Here is an 18,621-nt window from a genome sequence, read left to right on the forward strand (position 1 = left end):
ACAGGCCTAGAGTCCCCTCTGACCACCTATGCTGTGCTGTGGTCCCACGGGACAGATGGGTATCCCTGCCCTACAACCCTTTCCTGAGTTCCTTTGCCCACCCTGCATCCCGTCCCTGGGCTAATAGCCTCACCACATGCCCCATCTTTGGGCTCCTGCCCCATCCCTGAGCTCCTACCCCCCACCCCCGTGCCCCATCCCTGAGCTCCTACCCCCTGCCCTGCAGTCTGGCGCCTACCCCCACCTGCGCCCAGTCTCTCTCCCACTCTGTCTCTCTCCCGGTCGCTGTCTCTTTAATGTTGTGATCAATAACCAGGACTCTACCAAATGTCACCATCTAAACAAAGGGAAAAGAGGGGGGACTGGGAAAGGCCCTTGTCTCCCCCCATGCCTGGCAGCCCGGCCTGTGTGGGACACCCCCGCCCCCCAGCCCTGCCACCATTTTGAGCTGGGCGGCGAGAGGGGGAGAAAACTCCCAGCGCTGCCTGTGCAGTGATGAAAAGCTTAAAAAATGCAAATTGCTGCATGCATGCCTGCTCCATACAATGAGGGGGGAGGCCGGCCGCTTGCCGCTCTGCTCTGCTCAGTCAGCCCCAGCCCAGCGCTGGCGCGGGGGGCTCCCCAGCTGTCGCCTCGCCCGGCCCGTGAGTAGCTGTGCCGCGCGGCCCACGCCAGCGCCCCCGCCGCCCCATGGCTGGGCGCCGGCCCTGGCTCCGACTTGGGAGCAGGTGCCGTGCAGGTTGGGGAGGGGGTGCCCGGTCAGGGGAAACTAAGTCAACTTTTGCCGTGGCTCTCCCGCTGGCCGGGGAGGTGGCGGGGAAGAGGGGGTGCTGCTGGCCTGCGTGGCACAGTGGGCCTGCTCCCCGGGGCAGCCCTTTGTATTGCAGACGTGAGTTGGGGCCTAGCGGGGAGGGGTCAGTTTCTCGGGGGTCGGGGATAAAAGATGCTCGGCGGCTGGGGGGGTCAGGGCGCTCCCGGCCGGGGTGGGGGCGCAGGGGCCAGGCGAGCTGGAATGTGCTGTTTTGCATGAGCACAAGTGGCACAAAGGAGTCAGGCGGGCGCTGCTGCTGCTCCGGCTCTGGCTCCTTTTGTTCTCTCCGGCTGGGGGAAGGGGCCCGCGGGGACAATCCCGTACTTGTCTGGGCTCCCCGGCTTGGGTGCGGGGGGGGGGGCACTTGCCCAACTTTGGGAGCCGCTGGCTGCAGGGCAAGGCGGGGAAGCGGTCCCCGGTGCGGCCTGGGGGGCAGGGCGGCCGCTCTCCCAGCGGCAGGGGGGAGACGGACCTTAATCCTTTTTCTTTGGGCTCCTTTCATGGAGGCCCCAGAAGTTTGTGCAGACGGCTGGGCGGGCAGGCGGGGGAGGGGATGCCTTGGGATAAAGCCCTTTCGCAGGGCCGGCTCTCTCCCCCGCCCCTCGCCGGGACAGGTGCACACTGGCAAGCAGAGCGAGCTGGGAGCTGCTCCTCTCCTCTGCCCACGCCGTGCGGGCTGGCTGGGACCCAGGGTTCCCTGAGGCCTGGCGCTCCCCTCTTCCCTGGGCCTCACTCTGGGGAGCTCCCCCTCCCCGGGCTCTGCCGGCCCCGTCACAGGCAGCAGGGCCCCTTCCCCGGGACGGCGGCTCCCCCAAAGGGAAGGGGGGAAGGCGCTGCCGCAGGGCGGCCTGCGGAGGGGAAGGGAGGAGGCACGGAGTCAGCGAGGGCAAAGGCAAACGCCTAAGAGGTCAGGGTTAGGGTTAACCCTGCTGCCTCCCAGGGGCTCCCGTGCGCCATGGAGATGAGTCAGTCCAGGATCAGGGGACGGGATAGTGACCTAAGCCTGGGGTCTACACCCTGCACGTTCCCTGGGGCAGGGCCCTGCGGGAAGAAGCATGGGTGTGAGGGGAGCCCCAGGCCAGGCACAGAGAGCAGGGTGTGCGGAGCCTCCATTCTCTGTGACTTTGCCCCTTGACTAACTTCCTTCTGGCAGGGCTCTGTGCAGAAAATCACAGCATAGTTAATATCTGGGATGGGGAATCACAGCACATGTCGCAAAGCCGTTTTATAAATCCATGGGGCGGCCCCCTCTGGACACTGTGCAGTGCTGGGCACCTCGTCCCAAAGGCTACAGCGAGAATGATGAGGGGCTGGAAAAACTTTTCTCTGGAGAGAGATGGAAACAAGGTGGATTGCTAAGAGGCGGCAGGACCTGGGTCTATAAAATACCGACCGGTCTGGAGAAGGAGGGGCGTCCATTCTGACAGCATAAGGACAAGGGCTGGTCAATGAGATTGAAAGGGGGAATTGAAAACTGATCGAAAGAAAGGCTTTTCCACACGCAAGGAGTGACGAGCCGGTGGAACTCTCTGCCACAGGGTGTCGCTGAGGCCGAGAGCTGCGCCCGCTTGTAAAGGTGCACAGGCATTTTCTCTGGGGTACGGGCATGTCCAGGGTTATAACAGTTCATGCCAACAGGCAGATTATTCCTGCTTTGGGGCTTAAGGCATTAGCGAGCCGGATGAGATCTCCTGTCGGGGGCAGGTTTACCCCACACTGCTACCACACGAGTCCTACCCCTGCCTCTGCAGCATCTGATGCTGGTCACTGTGGGAGACAACGTCTGGGCTAGACAGGACGCAGCGCTGCCCCAGTTGGCAATGCCTGTGTTCCCAGGGGCTTACGGCCAAGATCAATAGGTCACTGGGATCCCCGTGGGGTCTGGGCATGTAAGGGCCAGCATGGACCAGAGCACTAGCTGGGGCGCTGTCCATGCAAAGTGGGGTTTGCCCTCCAGGCTGTGTGCATGGGAGCCCCTGGCCAGGCAGAGCAATGAGGGAGAGCACAGAGTCCAGACAGTCACTAAACAATCCCTGCCCATCTGCACTGGGAATTCCACCCCCCCACGCACACAGGCTGGGGGCTTCGTACCACTGCCCATCTCCAGTGGGAGTCGCCCCCTCTTCCCCCCCGGCACAGGCTGAGTGGGTGGGAAGGGCTATAGGCCGCTCCACGTCACTAGAACACCCCTCGCCCCCACAGAAAACTGATTATTTTCTTTTTAGTGGCAAAATACATTTGTATTTTTTCAACAAAGTCAGAATTTCCCAGGGAAACATCTCCCCATTTTCTGACCAGCTCGAAGTGAAACGTGTGGGTGCTGTTTGCTCAGTGCTTTATTGTTGCATTCAGTAGGAATCCCCACTAGCCTTTCAGGCCATCTTTTCGATCCCCTCCTCCTCCTCTCCTTGTGTCCTGGCTGTGCCTTCCCACTGCCTGCCCACCATTTCCCCCATTCCAGATCAGCACTAGCCACTGCATTAGCCACGACTGGGCATGGCACTGAGTCCACAATGAGCCCAGTGGGGTCAGAGGAGTTCTCCCCTGGGAAGAATGGCTTCAGGCTCTCTGCAAAAACAGGCAGCCACCACAGCATCTGGGGGCACACTTCATGTCTGAGAGCTCTGTTTGCTTTGTGTGCAAGGGCGAGACCGGGCCAAGGGCTGTAAATTCCAACTGGGAATAACATGCAAACGCTTAATAAGGAGGGAGATTGATGTTAAAGCAACTCACAGGGTGGATTCACCGTCACTAATCAAACATTGAGCATCTCCTTCTAGCAACTCCACTCTCACTCAGCCAGACATAACGCAGGACTCACTCAATTACCTGACTTAGACCAAAGCATGTCAGTCCTTAGAGACTAAACGGTTGTGTGCCAGAGGCAGAGAATGGGAGACTGCGGCACACCAATGCTCGGCCCCTGTAATGGCAGGGAATTAAGTAGGTGGGACATGCCCAGATGCTCCCAGCCGGTGACCCATGCCCCATGCTGCAGAGGAAGGCGAGACACACCCCACCCCCACCCAGGTCCCTGCCAATCTGAGGGGAAAATTCCTCCTCCATCCCAAATCTGACAGTTGGTTTGACCCTGAACAAGACCCACCAGCCAAGTATCTGAGGCAGAATTCTCTGGATCAGCTCACAGCAGCCACGTCCAATATTTCCTTCCAGCTGTGGATGATCCCTGATGCTTCAGAGGAAGGCGACCTCCCCTTCGCCCACCACCCCACCTCAATCCCTCTGGCCAGCTGTGCATGGGGGAAAACCATTCTTCCTGACTCTGCAGGAGCTGCGGCCCTGAAGCATGACACTGGATTATAGTCATTATCCCAGTGCAGAGCTGCAAGTGTTCTGAGAGGCGTGGCACTGACTCCCTGGTCCCCTGGTCTGTGGCCCTTTTCAGCCGTGGTCCCCGCAGGCCCAAGGAGTCAGAGACAAGGCTGAGAAACTTCCTTTCAGGTTCGATCCCTTCAGGATGCACTCATTCCCCCCGCCTTCTCCCCATGTGAGGCCCAGCTATGCTGGGCAAGGCCCAATGGCCATCCAGCATCGTTCCTCGTGACAATGGATAATCACTGGGCCAGGGAGAGCATGAGCCTGAGTCTAGCCTGGGGCTTGGAGCACTCACCTATATGCACTGGAACAGCTCCAACAGCTGCCAGGGCCCCCTCCGGGTCAAATCCCTCCTTCCCAGCAGCAGGGGGGAATTGAACCAGGGACTGCCCAGTCCCAGGGAAGTGCTGTGACCGCTGGGCTAAAGGCCTGAACCAATCCAGTCTGGGTCACGTGTTTGGCTTGAGCAGAAATGGATTGTTTTGCGTTGCAGAAAATTTTCAAAATGTTCGGATTCAGTTCTGCCCAAACCTGTCAGCGACCCGAGCACGCAGCCGTTCACCCAGCCCATGGCTGCACCAGCCCCTGGTACCACATGGAGACTGGGCAGATCTGGCTGGGCAGGGGGGTCTGGCTCTGGGGCTGGGCTGGCTGTGCAGGGGGCTCTGGCTTTGGGCTGTGCAAGGGGCCCTAGGCTGGGTTCCGCCAGGCTGGCTGTGCAAGGGTTCTGGGCTGGGCCAGCTGGGCAGGGGGCTATGGCCTGGGCGGCGGTGGCTGTGCAGAGCACTCTGGGCCAGGCCAAGGGGGCCGGACAGGGGGACCTGGGCCAGGCCAAGCTGGCTGTGGGGGTGAGCATGGTCTTAGAGGCAGGGTTGCCAGGCATCCGGTTTTTGACTGAAACGCTCGGTCGAAGAGGGAACTTGGCGGCTCCGGTCGGCAGCAGGGGCCCGGGGCTAACGCCCTGCCTGCCCTGGCTCTGCGCGGCTCCTGGAAGCGGCCGCTAGATCCTTGCAGCCCCTAGGCACATGGGTGGCCAGGGAGGCTCCGCGCTCCTGAGTGGCAGCTCCAAAGCTCCCAATGGCTGGGAACCAATGGGAGCTGTGGGGGCGGCGCCTGCAGGCAGGAGGGCAGTGTGCGGAGCCTCTCTCGTCACCTAGGGACTGCAGGGACCTGGCGGCTGCAGGGACCTGGCGGCCACTTCCTGGGAACCGCAGTAAGCACCACCGGGACCCTGAACCCCCTCCTGCACCCCAACCCCCTGCCCCAGCCCGGAGCCCTTCCCGTACCTCAAAACCCTCATCCCCGCCCCTCCCCCAGAGCCCGCACCCCCAGCCAGAGCCCTCACCCCCTCTCGCACCCCAACCCCCTGCCCCAGCCCAGTGAAAGTGAGTGACAGTGGGGGAGAGTGAGTGATGGAGGGAGGAGGGGATGGACGAGCAGGGTCGGGGCCTCGGAGAAGGGGTGGGGTTTTGGGGAGGGGGGTGAGGAAGGGGTGTTCTATTTTGTGCGATTAGAAAGTTGGCAACCCTACTTGGAGGGAGGGGGAGAATCCAATGTGATGCTGGTTTTGCGGGAGGTGTGAATTCCGGTGTGAGGCTGGTGTGTGTGGGTGGGTGTGATACTGACATCGTATAGACTCTAAGGGCTGAATGAACCATCATGTTGATCTAGTTCTGACCTCCTGCAGGTTGCAGGCCACAGAACCTCACCCACCCACTCCAGTAACAGACCCCCGACCTCTGGCTGAGATACTGACATCCTCAAATGTTGGTTTAAAGACTTCCAGTTACAGAGAATCCACCCTTTGCTCTAGTTCAAAGGAGCAAGTGACCTGTGCCCCATGCTGCAGAGAAAGGGGAAAACGCCCCAGGGTTTCTGCTAATCTGACCTTGGGGAAAATTCCTTCCCGGTGTCAGATATGGCAATCGGTTAGACCCTGAGCATGTGGGTGAGACCCACCAGCCAGACCTCTGGGAAATAATTCTCTGTTGTAAGTCAGGGCCCTCCCCACCTAATGCCCAGTCACTGGCTGCTGGGGGCACTGAGCCATATGCGATTGCAGGCAGTCCCATCATAACATCCCCTCCAGACACTTACCAAGCTCAGTCTTAAAACAAGTTAATTTTTTTACCCCACACTGCTCCCCTTGGGAGGCTGTTCCAGAACTTCACTCCTCTGATGGTTAGAAACCTTTGCCTAATTTCAAGGCTAACCTTGTTGATGGTCAGGAGAGCTGGTAGTAATAACAACTGAAATACATGGTTTCTGCCTTCAGCACCCCCACTGTAAAAGTTTTTCCAGCACCCCTGCAAAGAGGTGGCTTTCTTTACTGATCCATACCTTGCAGGCTTTCTGCTTTCTCTCAATAGCCTGTTTGAGATGCTTGTTCATCCAGCTTGGCCTGCAACCCTCCCTACAAATTTTTCCCTTGCTTGGGATGTCGACTTCACATAGCTTTTACTTAAAGTAATTCCAAGCCTCCTCCACATTCAGATCCTTGAGTTCCTCAGGCCAGTCCACTTCCATAATAAGTCCCTTCATTTTGTAAAGTTTGCCCTTTGGAAATCAAGGACCCCAGTTGCAGACCTATTTTTGCTTATCCTTCTGTTTAGTTTAAACTGAATCAACTCATGATCACTCGAACGAAGGTTGTCCTCTACAGCCAGTTCTTCCATGTGGTCCTTGCTTCTGACCGGCAGCACATCTAAAATGGCATCACTTCTTGTTGGTTCAGCGACAATAATAGCTCATCTTAATTAATTAGCCTCTTACAGTTTGTATGGAAACTTCCACCTTTTCTGTATGTATATATATATATCTTCTTACTATACGTTCCATTCTATGCATCCGGTGAAGTGAGCTGTAGCTCACGAAAGCTCATGCTCTAATAAATTGGTTAGTCTCTAAGATGCCACAAGTCCTCCTGTTTTATTTGGTGAAGAAATCTGTCAGCTGTCACATCCAGGGGCATCTGGGCCCTACTATTATTAGTAGCACTTGTCCTCCCTCCTATACCTGGGAAGTTAAAGTCTCCCATCATCACATAATTCCCAGTGGTATTTCTTTCATTAAAAACCTTAAAGAAGTCTCTATCCCCATCCAAATCAGATCCTGGGGGTCTGTAGCACACCCCGAGCACTGCCCCAAGGGAGTCTCTGTTACCTTTCTTCCCCAAAGTGATTTTGACCCAAACAGATTCCCTTTTATCCATTCCATCACCTCTAATTTCTTTACAATCTACCTCATCGTTAACTCCACCGCCTTTGCCTTTATTTCTGTCTTTCCTGAAAAGCCTTCAATACCCGGGCTCCTGCCATAACCGCTCTTCCACCATGTTTCTGTTACCCTTGTCATAGCTAGTTTCACTTCCTGCACCAGCTGTTCTATCTCCTCCATTTTATTACCCAGGCTCCTTGCACTGGTGTACAGACATCTCAGCTGTTTCTGCTTGGCTTGGCACAGATTCCTCGCCCATTAGCTACAGTCATTTTACTGCCAGCATCACCTAAGACTGTTAGTGTTATTGGTACTGGCTCTGTCTTTCCTCTTGTTGTCCATTATCCTACCCTCTGCTGTTCCTGTCTCCATTGCTCTATCTTCTTGTACTTGATTTTCCACCCGCTCAGTGTTAGAATCAGGCATGGAGATTACATGAGCATCGCCCAACCATCTCTCCCGAATTCCTAGTTTAAAGCTCTTTTAATGAGTTGTGCCAACCTCCAGCCCAGAGGTCTATTTCAGTCCCTACTCAGATGGAGTCCATCCCATGAGAACAGGCCTCTGTCCATGAATTGCGTCCCTGTGGTTGAACATCCCAAAGCCCTCCTCATAGCACCACTGCCAGAGCCCTCTGCTGATCTGCTGAGCCATCATAATCTTGTCTCGCCTTGGCTCTCCTTCTCTAGGGACAGGCAGAATCCCAGGGAAGATCCCCTGAGCCTCCATTTCTTTAAGTGTCTTCCCCAGCCTGGTATACTCTCCCTTGAATCTAGCTGTATCATTTGTTCCCACGGGAAGGACAGTCAGTGGGTTCTTTCCTGCTCCGATCAGGATCCTCTTCAGCCTCAGGTCCCCATCCCGTACCTTAGCTCCCAGCAGACAGCACCCCCTGCTGTTCTCTGGATCAGCTCTGGTGACAGGCCCGTCTGTTCTTCGAAGTAGCAAATCCCCAGTCATGGAGACCTGCCTTTTCTTGGGGATGGTGCAATTCTCCACCCTCCCTCCTTCTGTTCTTTCTGGCTGTGTCTTCTTGTCTTCTGCTCTCACTTGCAGTCCTCAGCATGTCACCGTCTCCTGTCCTCCTGGGGCTCCGAACTCTGGAGCTCCGTTGTCTCTTCCCTCTTGTAGAACTAGCCGCTCTCCTCTTCTTCCTCGCCCTCCCACCTTCTGTCACTGCCTGCTGCACCCCTTCATTTTCCAGCCCAGCAAACCTCTTCCTCAGCTCTACTCTTCACTAGCTGGGTCTTTTCTTCTACCTGGATCTCATGCTTCCACTGTGCACTTACCCCACCTGGCAGGCTAACCTTGCAGCTCTCCAGTCCAGCCTGCATCGGAAAGGCTGGAGGTTTCCCTTCAGCCACCTCCCTCCTTCCCTCCATCAGCTGCTCAAATCCCCTTTGAAACACAGCCAGACTTTCTAGCTGTGTCTCCAGACCTTGGGTCGTCTCTTCCATCCGCTCTATCAGGCAGCGCTTCATCCAAAGGCAGCACCTTTATGGTTCCCTCTCCAGAATAACATACATCCTGCAGCTTCCACATCCAGTCACCTTCATCGTCTCTGCCATTCCTTGGGTCACTTCCATTGCTGCCTCTGGAGGAGTCAGAGCCTTCCCACCTAAGCTCCTGTCACTGCCCCGAAGGAACAGGGGCTTGCCTCCCTTCTCCCACACACCTCCATTCAAACTCCCCTGTTTTCAGCTCCGGCTGCCATGCCACTGCTCTGAAGTCCCTGTGCGATGCTGGCGTTGGGGGTGAATCCCGCATTGTGGGTGTCCGGCGTGAATCCCTGGGTGATGAATTCTGAGCTCTTCTGGTTTTTCTCTTGCAGCCCATGCCACTGTCTGTTGGGTTTGAAGATGCGCCCGGCCCCATCCCCTCGGCTGCCCTGAAAGAGCAGGACTGAAGCATGTGATCGCTGGCACCATGGAGGTAAGTGCTCTTCCATCCCACTGGGACGCTTCCTGGGACTGGATCCCATTTCCTAGCCTTGGGCCTGGAGGCAGTGGCTGGGGGAGAGGGAGGCCCCATGGAAAGGAGAACCAATGAGGGTGTAAACACAGACAGCGGGATGCCCTCACCCCAGCCAGGCAGCGGATCGGAATTGCTGAGTTTCATGGAGCCATAGAATCTGTGCTAGGCCCCAGCTTTTAACACAGTCAGTGGGCCAGAACGCTAAGGGGTCCAACGCTTCCTTCAGGGGAGGCCAAGCGGCCTCAGTGCCTGAGCCTCGGGGCTCCAGCCGTCCTGCGTCATGCCCTGAGCTGTGCCAGCGAGTCCCGCTGAGGCTTGTTGAGCGCGCGCAGCAAGTATTTACAGTGGCATCAGGCCGCGTTTTCAAACCAGGCAGCAGTTTATTGTCGCCTGGCACACAGCGCTCGAGAGCTCAGGTTAGCACAGAGACAGAGGTTAAGACACAGTCCACCAGGCGAGGCCCATACTTTGTCCCCTGCTGGTCACCTCTCCTCCTTTGTCTCCAGGCAGGGCCAGGCTGAGTTCACAGCCCCACCTGCCTGCGCTGTTGAGTGTCGATTGTTCAGTCCTTGGGGCTTCCTTTGTTTCTGTGGACCCTCTGCTGAGCTGAGTTGGTTTCAACCAGTTCCTTAGCAACCCCATTCACTGCAGTCCAGACAGCAAGGAGTCACCCACACCCTGTGTCCTGTGCTGTCCCCTTTCCCCTCCACTGAGCAGCAATGCAAACTATAGAGGGAAACTGAGGCACACATAGGCTTCATGAAAATATTACAGAAAATTCCCACTTCGTCATATTGGACCCCTGGGTTAAAGGACCCATTCAGGAAGATTAGGGCATTGCTTTGCGTCAGTCGTTGTTGCGTGGAGACGCTACCAGGGTGGCGCTGGAAAGGCCGCCAGAGCAGTGTCGTTCTGGGGGCCCCTCCAGACAGCGTAGCTGTGACAGTCTCACTTGGGGCAGCTTCCCCCTCTCACAGCGATGGGCTCAGGCTCTCTGCAGACTCAGGCATCGGTCACCTCAGGTCCAAAATCACAACTTTTTTCCTGGCTTGAGAAATCCGTTTCCAGCCCATCTCTCACCCAATCTCCAACTATTGGGAGTCAGGAGGGGGTCCTTCCTGGGGCCTCGCTTGTCTTCCAGCTTCAGTGCTCCCCTTCCCTCTTGTCCCCTGCAGGAGGTGGACTCCCGGTCGCCGTCCCCACACAAGGCGGTGGACTCCAGCCCTGCCAGCTGTGCGGCCCTGCCGTCTCCCCCACCCCAGCAGGAGCTGCCGCCGTCCCCCCTGCCCGAGGGGCTGTCCCCTGGCGAGGGCGACAACCCAGCCTTCAACGGAGAGCTGGACCTGCAGCGCTACTTCAACGGGCCGGGGCCCGCGCTGGGGGCGGGCGGGGGGCGCAAAGCCCGGCCCTACCCCTGCGCCGTCTGCGGCAAGCGCTTCCGCTTCAACAGCATCCTAGCGCTGCACACGCGGATCCACGCCAGCGAGACCCCCTTCACCTGCCCCTACTGCGGGCACCGCGCTGCCCAGCGCGGCCTCCTGCGGCTCCACCTCCGCTCCCACCGCCCCGAGGCCTGCGCCCGCCTCAGCCACCAGAGCCGCCTGCTGCTGGAGCTGGAGGAGCGGGCGCTGCTTCGACGGGGCCCGCCAGCCGCCAGCGAGGGGGAGGAAGAAGAGGAGGAAGAGGAGGAGGAGGAACCCCCCCCACTGCCTATCCCCCCGCCAGCCCCACCCCCTGCCCCCCCGTCACCCCCACCGCCACTGCCTCCCCCCAGCTTCCGCTGCCCCTTCTGCAAAGGCAAGTTCCGGACGGTGGGCGAGCGGGAGCGACACCTGCGAATCCTGCACCAGCCCTACAAGTGTGGGCAGTGCCCCTTTGCCGCCGCCCAGGAGGGGGAGCTGCAGCGGCACAGCCGGGAGGCCCACGCCCCCCCGGCGCCTCCGGCCCCCGCCGCGCCGCCCCCCGCCGAGTTCCGCTGCCAGGTGTGCGGCCAGGCCTTCACCCAGTCCTGGTTCCTCAAGGGGCACATGCGGAAGCACAAGGACTCCTTCGACCACAAGTGCCAGGTCTGCGGGCGCTGCTTCAAGGAGCCCTGGTTCCTCAAGAACCACATGAAGGTGCATCTCAGCAAGCTGGGGCTGAAGGGGGAGCGGGGTGCGGCCCTGCCAGCAGCCGGCGGGAAGCCCAAGGCGCCTCGGGGGCTGCTGCTGGGCTACGAGGCGCTGTATCCCGCCTTCCTGCCGCCCCCGGACAAGGCCGAGCAGGGCTCCTTCCTGGGCTACCTGGAGCTGCGCCCGCCGGGCGACGCCAGCTGTGCCGAGCGGCTCCAGGCCACGGCCCGCGCAGTGGAGAGCGGGCAGGAGGTGGCGGCCCAGCTGTGGGGGGAGCGCCGGCGGCACAGCGGGGGCGAGACGGCCAGGGAGGAGGGTGGCGCCAGCGTGGGACAGCACCGCTGCCCCGACTGCACCCGGGCCTTCGCCACCTACCAGCAGATGGCCCTACACAGCCGCAGCCACCGGCCCCAGGATGGCGACTGGGCCAGGGGCCGGGCCCTGGGGGCGCTGGCCTCGCTCCATGCGGCAGCGGGACACGGGCTGCCCACGGACGGCGGGGGCGGCTCCAACACAGGCAGTGGCTGGGGTGCGGCCCTGCCCAGCCCGGGGATACAGGGTGAGTACGGCCCCCACAGCACCCCCCACCCACAGCACCCCCTTACACCGCCTACATACCCCCAGCACCACGGCCCTGCCCAGCCCAGGAGTACAGGGTGAGTACGGCCCCCCACAGCGCCACAGCACCCCCTTACACCGCCTACATACCCTCAGCACCACGGCCCTGCCCAGCCCGGGGATACAGGGTGAGTACGGCCCCCACAGCGCCCCCCACCCACAGCACCCCCTTACACCGCCTACATACCCCCAGCACCACGGCCCTGCCCAGCCCAGGAGTACAGGGTGAGTACGGCCCCCACAGCGCCACAGCACCCCCTTACACCGCCTACATACCCCCGGCACCACGGCCCTGCCCAGCCCGGGGATACAGGGTGAGTACGGCCCCCACAGCGCCCCCCACCCACAGCACCCCCTTACACCGCCTACATACCCCCAGCACCACGGCCCTGCCCAGCCCGGGGATACAGGGTGAGTACGGCCCCCACAACACCCCCACCCTCTGTGTCCCCCTTACCTACACCTGCCCAGCCCGGGGATACAGGGTGAGTACGGACCCCTCAGCTCCCACCCATCTTCTGCATCCCTCCCACCCGCATGCACCCTGAGGTGCCTCCCACCTCCCCATGTCCCCCCAGCCCCACAGGCCTGCACTCCCTGCCCCTCCCCTGAGCCCCCATCTCCTGGGCTCACGCTGTCCCTCCTGTCTGTGCAGAGGAGAAGGGGCTGCGCGGGGGGGCCCTGCGTCCGGATGGGGGCCGTGGCACGTCAGGCAAAGACTGTCCATACTGTGGGAAAACCTTCCGCTCCTCCCACCATCTCAAGGTTCATCTGCGCGTCCACACAGGTGAGCTGGGCCCTGGGGGGCCTGCAGGACAGAGCCCTACCCAGGCTCTCTATAGCCCCTCTGTCTGGAGGGGAGAGACAGAGGGGAGCCCATGCAGTGCAGGGCACCTCAGGAACTGCACTTGGACTGGCAGCCCCACAACTCCAGCCTCCGCCAGCCATGCTGCTGGTAGGACTGCCTGTGCTGGCAGCAGCAGTAGGCTATTACCTTCCCTATGCCAAAGGGTTTCCTGAGACTTCCTGGGAGTGGGTTCCACCTTAGAGGTGGTTGCATCTGAGCAGGTCTCCAGATCACAAAGCTGGCGTCACATGGAGTGGACTTAGGGTGGGGCAGTGGGCTGGGTAGGGCAGCGGGCTGGGTAGGGCAGCTGGTGCCCAGAGCAGAAGGGTGTCCCTGGGTGGGTGTCTGCATCCTGGCCCATGCAGTGGGCTGGGCTGGATGGTCCTGATGGGCTTGCCTGGCCAGGGTGCCTGGCATGATCTGGATGCAAGGTCTCGACTGATATTTTAGTTGCATCAAAGAAAGTGTTTTTTGTGTGAAAACAAAAATTTCACCCCAACATGGACTTTTTTTAGAATTTTCCAGATTTGTTTAAAACCAAAAAATGGTGGGTTTCCAGTGTTCCTCACTTAGTCCCCAAATTATTAGGGACAAAACCGGAAAAAGGGGGGATGGAGCGTGGCAGCTGTTTGGTAAAAAGTGCCATGCTGGAGTCCGAAATCGGTTCTGCTTGGAATGCCCCAAGGGAGCTAGGCTGACATGCCTGGGTGTGTCTGTCTGTCTGCCTGCATCTGTGTCTGTACATCAGTGTCTGTGGTGAGTCTCTGCATCCGTCTGTCCTGCTGGCACAGGGGAGTGAAACGGTGTGATCTCTGCCGGCATAAGCCCAGAGGGTACATGGAGTTACACCAGCAAAGCTATCATCTTCCCAGTAGCGCTCGGTTTGTGTGTGCATGTGTGTGTGTGCGTGTAGTGTGCGTGTAGTATGCGTGTGTGAAGTGTGTGTGGGTGTGTGTAAGTGTGCATGTGTGTGGGGGGTGTAGTGTGCATGTGTGCATAGTGTCCATGCATGTGGGTGTGGGTGTTAAGTGTGCGTGGGTGTGTGGAATAAACTAGCCCGGTACTTGGCCTGTCTTTGTGTCTGTCTGTGTCTCTGTGTTTGTCTGTGTCCCTCTTTCTCTGCGTCTGTCTCTGTCTGGGCTCCCCAGCACGGGTCTGATGTCTCCCCTCTCCTCCGGCAGGCGAGCGCCCGTACAAGTGCCCACACTGCGACTACGCTGGCACCCAGTCTGGCTCTCTCAAGTACCACCTGCAGCGTCACCACCGCGAGCAGAAGAACAGCACTGGCGCAGGGGCGGCCGGGGGCTTGGAGCCAAGGGGCCGCACCACCCCGAGTGCTCCCGCCAAGCCGCCCGCCTTCCCGCCGGAGCTGCTCCTGCAGGCAGCCGAGAAGTACCGCGGGGCCTTCCTGCCGCAGGCCTGGGGCACAGCCAGCCACGAGCCCCTGCCCCGACCGTCCCGCCGCAAGCCGGCCTGCACTGGCCGAGCCCTGCGCAATGGCCGAGCCGACTTCGAGCCACTGGACCTGTCGCTGCGGCCGGCGCTAGAGGGGGTGCCGCCTGGTGAGCTCACCCTGCACCGATGCCTCTTCTGCCCCTTTGCCACCTCCGCACCTGAGCTCATGGCCCTGCACCTGCAGGTCCACCACAGCCGCAAGGCCCGGGGGCGCCGCCCTGTCACGGCCCCCCCCGCACGGCCCCACGCCTGCCTGGGGCAGGATGGGGAGCAGCCCCCACTGCACCCCCAGGACGAGGGGCCTGGAGTTGGGGAGGAGCCCCCCACCGCCGTGCCCCACATGTCCCAACAGCCCCCCGGAGCCCCTATGGACACGGAGCCCAGTGAGAGGCAAGGGGAGCTGGAGCTGGTGCTGGCTTGAGGCAGCGGAGTGGCCAGCCGGGGGCCCCGCTCTCCACACGGGGCCTGGAGATCCCAGTGCCTGGGCGGGGCAGGGACATGACCCCCCAGTCCTCCCACTAGTGGGGCAAGGCGGATGCAGGGGCCTGTAGTGTAGACATGAAACACTAACACTGGGCGGGAGAACTTGCTAGAAAGTAGACTCATAGGGACAGTGAGCCAGCAGGGGAGGGAAGCCACGAGGGGGCAGAGAGTTGGGGGACAGAGAGCCACTGATGGGGGATATGCCTGGTGAGGGGCAGAGAGCCGTGGGGAGTGGACAGCCCCTGCTGCCCTGCGCCCTCTGCAACCCCACTGGCTGGCAGGGGGCTATGGCTGGCCAGGGGCTGTGGTGGGTGTAGTGGGGTGCTCTGGCTGGCCGGGGGCTGAGTCAGGGTGCCCTGGCTGGCAGAGGCCGGTGGCTGGCAGGGGGCTGTGGTGGGGCACTCTGGCTAGCAGGGTGCTCTCCCCTGGGGTTGTGGTGGTAGTTTCCTAGTGTCTGTAGACGTCTCCGTTGTCGGTTCCAGTGTTGTCGTGCTAACAGAGGCCCCGGCGGAGGCTGTGGGTCTATGCGGCTCTGGGACACGGAGAGCTGCCCACGAAGCGGGCCGAGCAGGGGCGGCCGTGTCCTGGGGAGGGCCGTGTCCATGGAAGGGTCCCTGGGTGGGTGAGTGTCCACACCCTGGCCTTGTCTCCATGGGGACTCATGCTGCAGCGTGGTCTCCGTGTTGATCGTTGTGTGGCCTCCCTCCTGTGGCCGCCGGTGCTCGGTGCTGTGGCCTCGTCTCCATGGTGATCGGTGCCATGGCCTCGGCCCCGTGACGATGGTTGCCGTGGCAGCTGGACGATCCGTAGAGTTCTCTATTTTTTTTATTCCTTTCTTGTAGAAAATTTGAAACTGGAAATAAAAAGAAAAATGAACAAATGGACTTGCTCCCTGGCCCCCCCCGGGAGGCTGGTGTGTGTATTTGACAGGAAACTTTCCCACAGGCCCCAGCCTGGTGCAGAACAGCCCCCCAACCTGGGACCAGTTCCCCCTCTAGCTCCCTGGGGTCAGTTTCTCCCACGGGCTCTCCCGACCCTGGGGACGTAGGCTAGTCAGCTGAACCCTGGCAGCCAGGCTGGAGGGCTGGCTCCCCACACACCCACAGCCCATCAGCCCTAAGCTTCAACCACCCCACCCATCCTGAGACTGTTCCCACCTCCCAGGGGTGTCCCCCTCCGCACACCCCCATCTACGTCACCCACACACTCCCCCAGCCACATCACCCCCAGCCACGTCACCTGCCAACCATGTCAGTCGTCCACACACACACAGCCACATCACCTCCCAGCCATGTCAGTCATTCACACACTCCCCAACCATGTCACCCTCCCAGCCCCATCAGCCATCCACAACCCCAGCCACATCACTCCCCTCTCTACACCCAGCTCCCAGCCACATCACCTCCCATCACACTGCCAGCCACATCACACCCACACACGCCCCCAGCCACGTCACCTCCCAACCACGTCAGTTATCCACACAATCCCCAGCCACATGAGTCATCCCCACACCCCAGCCATATCACCCTCCCAGCCACATCACTCCCCTCCCCACTCCCAGCCCCCAGCCATGTCATCCCCCAGCACACTGCCAGCCACATCACAGCCACACATTCCCCCACACCCCCCAGCCAAGTCACCCCAAGTCACGTCAGTCATCCACAGACACCCCAGCCATACCACCCTTCCAGCCACGTCAGTTGTCCACCACACCAGTCATATCACTCCTTTCCCCACTCCCAGCCCCCAGCCACGTCACCCCCAACACACTGCCAGCCACATCATACCCACACACACCCCCAGCCACATCACCCCTGTCACCTCCCAACCATGTCAGTCATCCACACACACTCCAGCCACGTCACCCTCCCAGCCGTGTCAGTCGTCCACCACCCCAGCAACATCACTCCACTTCCAGCCCCCAGCCCCGTCACCTCCCAACCACATCACCCTCCCAGCCATGTCAATTGTCCACACACTCCCAGGGGTGTCACCCCACCACACCCCTAGCCATATCACCCAGCAGCATCACCCCCCCAACACACTGCCAGCCACATCACTGCTCCAGCCACATCACTCCCAAGATCTCTTAGCCACGTTACACCCCCCAGTCACATTACTCCCACCAAAACTCCCCAGCCACATCCCAGGGGTGTCACCTCCCCCCTCATGACCAGACAGCCCCCCAAGACCTCAGGTGCTTCGCCCCACAGTCCCAGACACATCACCCCACATACCCCTCCAGCCCTTCATTGAACTCCCCAGCCGCTGCTGACCCTGCCTGGGAGCCTGGCCCTGGGAGCCAATGCCCTGGCCACCTGGGCAGCTCCCCAAGAGCCAACCTCGCCTCAGGGACCCCAGCTCTGCCCTGCCCCAGTGCATTCTGGGAATAAGCCCAGCTGCAGGGCAGAGCATGGGGTAAAATGGAGGGGGTGTATTGGGCAAATCTCCTGGGGCTGGAGAGAGGGCGGGTAAGTCTCCTCCAGTCCCCAGCACATGGTGCTCTGGCACAGCACTGCTTCTGATCTGTGGGGCAGAAGGGGGGACCTGGACTGGATGCACCTGTGGATTTGATCTGGGGGGGCAAGGGAGGGATACTGGGCTGGACGGGCCTGGGGGGGCGCAGCTCTTCTCTGGTAGGACCCACCCTCCTCCTATGGATTCGCAGACAGCGCTGCAGCCACCCAGCCGCTACACTGGATTCCTACCCCAGCGTCTCTGGGTAAGAGCAGTCGCCCCCTTGGGAAATTCTGCTGCCTCCAACCCCTCGGAGCTGGAGCAGGAGTTGATGCTTCCCAGATGTCTCTTGGGAAATCAAGCCCATCCCACCAGCACCCAGCCTGCCCCACCTCCCCCGTGATGCCCCATCATGGGCTGTCCTGTCCTACCCTGCACTGTGGCTCCGCCGCCCCTGCCCCAGCTGCTCTCTGGCTGCACAGCTGCTACCCGAGGCTCGGGGGGGAGCCCCCTGCCACCCAGGCATGGCCCCACACTACAGGCTCCATGTGTGGCTCCTGGGATGGGGCAAGCTCCCCAGCACCCTGCGGGAGGCTGCAGGGAAGTGACACAGCCCTGAGCTGGGATGCTGCAAAGGGCCCATTCCTGGTTGCTTTGGAGAGTGTGGGGAGAGCCTCGCCCAGTCCAGCCAGGATTGCTGGCCACCCATCAGGACCCCGGGCTTCTGTCCCTGGCTCTGGAGGGGAGTGAGGGCTAGTGGCTAGAGCAGGAGCTGGCTTGCTGCTGGTCAGAGCTAGGATGGAGGGGGGACACTCAGGACTCTGGGGTATAACATCCTGTCCCTGCCACAGACATCCTGTATGACCTTGGGGGAGTCACTTCAGATCGCCTCGTGCCTCAGTTTCCCCATGTGTGAAATGACTATAATAAGCTGTTCTTCCAGCCAGCAGAGCAATTCACAGCTCCGGCAGATGGATCCAATGGGATTACTCCCGATTGACACCAGTGTAATAGAATCATAGAATCTCAGGGTTGGAAGGGACCTCAGGAGGTCATCTAGTCCAACCCCCTGCTCAAAGCAGGGCCAACCCCAACGGGTCTTTGGGGCAGGGGGCAGTAACAGCCCCCAGCAGCCTCACTCTTCGGGGGCCCCTGCGGGGCAGCCCTGGGCAGGGCCCAACCAGGAGCAGGCGCCGCCAGAGGGGGCTGGCTTCGGAGCGCAGGCGGCGGCGCTCGCTGCCCCACGTCCCGCTCCGCCCAGCGCGCACCGAGCCGGCTGCGCCCGGGGCCCCGCGGGGCGAGCGCCGGGAATG

General features: G+C 60.5%; 1 protein-coding gene across 3 annotated transcripts; it reads left to right on the forward strand.

Moving 5' to 3' along the window:
* Positions 1–451: 451 nt before the first annotated feature.
* Positions 452–15,024, forward strand: ZNF219 (zinc finger protein 219). 3 transcript variants are annotated; one of them, XM_074970442.1, is made up of 5 exons: positions 452–644; positions 9,195–9,295; positions 10,513–12,007; positions 12,722–12,853; positions 14,095–15,024. In XM_074970442.1, the coding sequence occupies exons 2-5, from the start codon at positions 9,290–9,292 to the stop codon at positions 14,787–14,789; spliced, it is 2,328 nt and encodes a 775-aa protein (XP_074826543.1). In that variant the 5' UTR covers positions 452–644; positions 9,195–9,289; the 3' UTR covers positions 14,790–15,024. The 3 variants fall into 3 exon arrangements, with proteins under 3 accessions (XP_074826543.1, XP_074826544.1, XP_074826545.1); XM_074970443.1 differs by lacking the exon at positions 452–644 and adding an exon at positions 781–889; XM_074970444.1 differs by lacking the exon at positions 452–644 and adding an exon at positions 5,304–5,360.
* The last annotated feature ends 3,597 nt before the right edge of the window (positions 15,025–18,621 follow it).

This window comes from Natator depressus, chromosome 13 (assembly GCF_965152275.1).
Source record: "Natator depressus isolate rNatDep1 chromosome 13, rNatDep2.hap1, whole genome shotgun sequence".
NCBI lineage: Eukaryota > Metazoa > Chordata > Testudines > Cheloniidae > Natator > Natator depressus.

Coding starts and splice junctions, on each gene's coding strand:
- ZNF219 (XM_074970442.1), top strand. Junction 12,008..12,721: donor GCCCAGCCCGGGGATACAGG/GTGAGTACGGCC, acceptor CTGTCTGTGCAG/AGGAGAAGGGGCTGCGCGGG. Junction 12,854..14,094: donor TCATCTGCGCGTCCACACAG/GTGAGCTGGGCC, acceptor CTCCTCCGGCAG/GCGAGCGCCCGTACAAGTGC.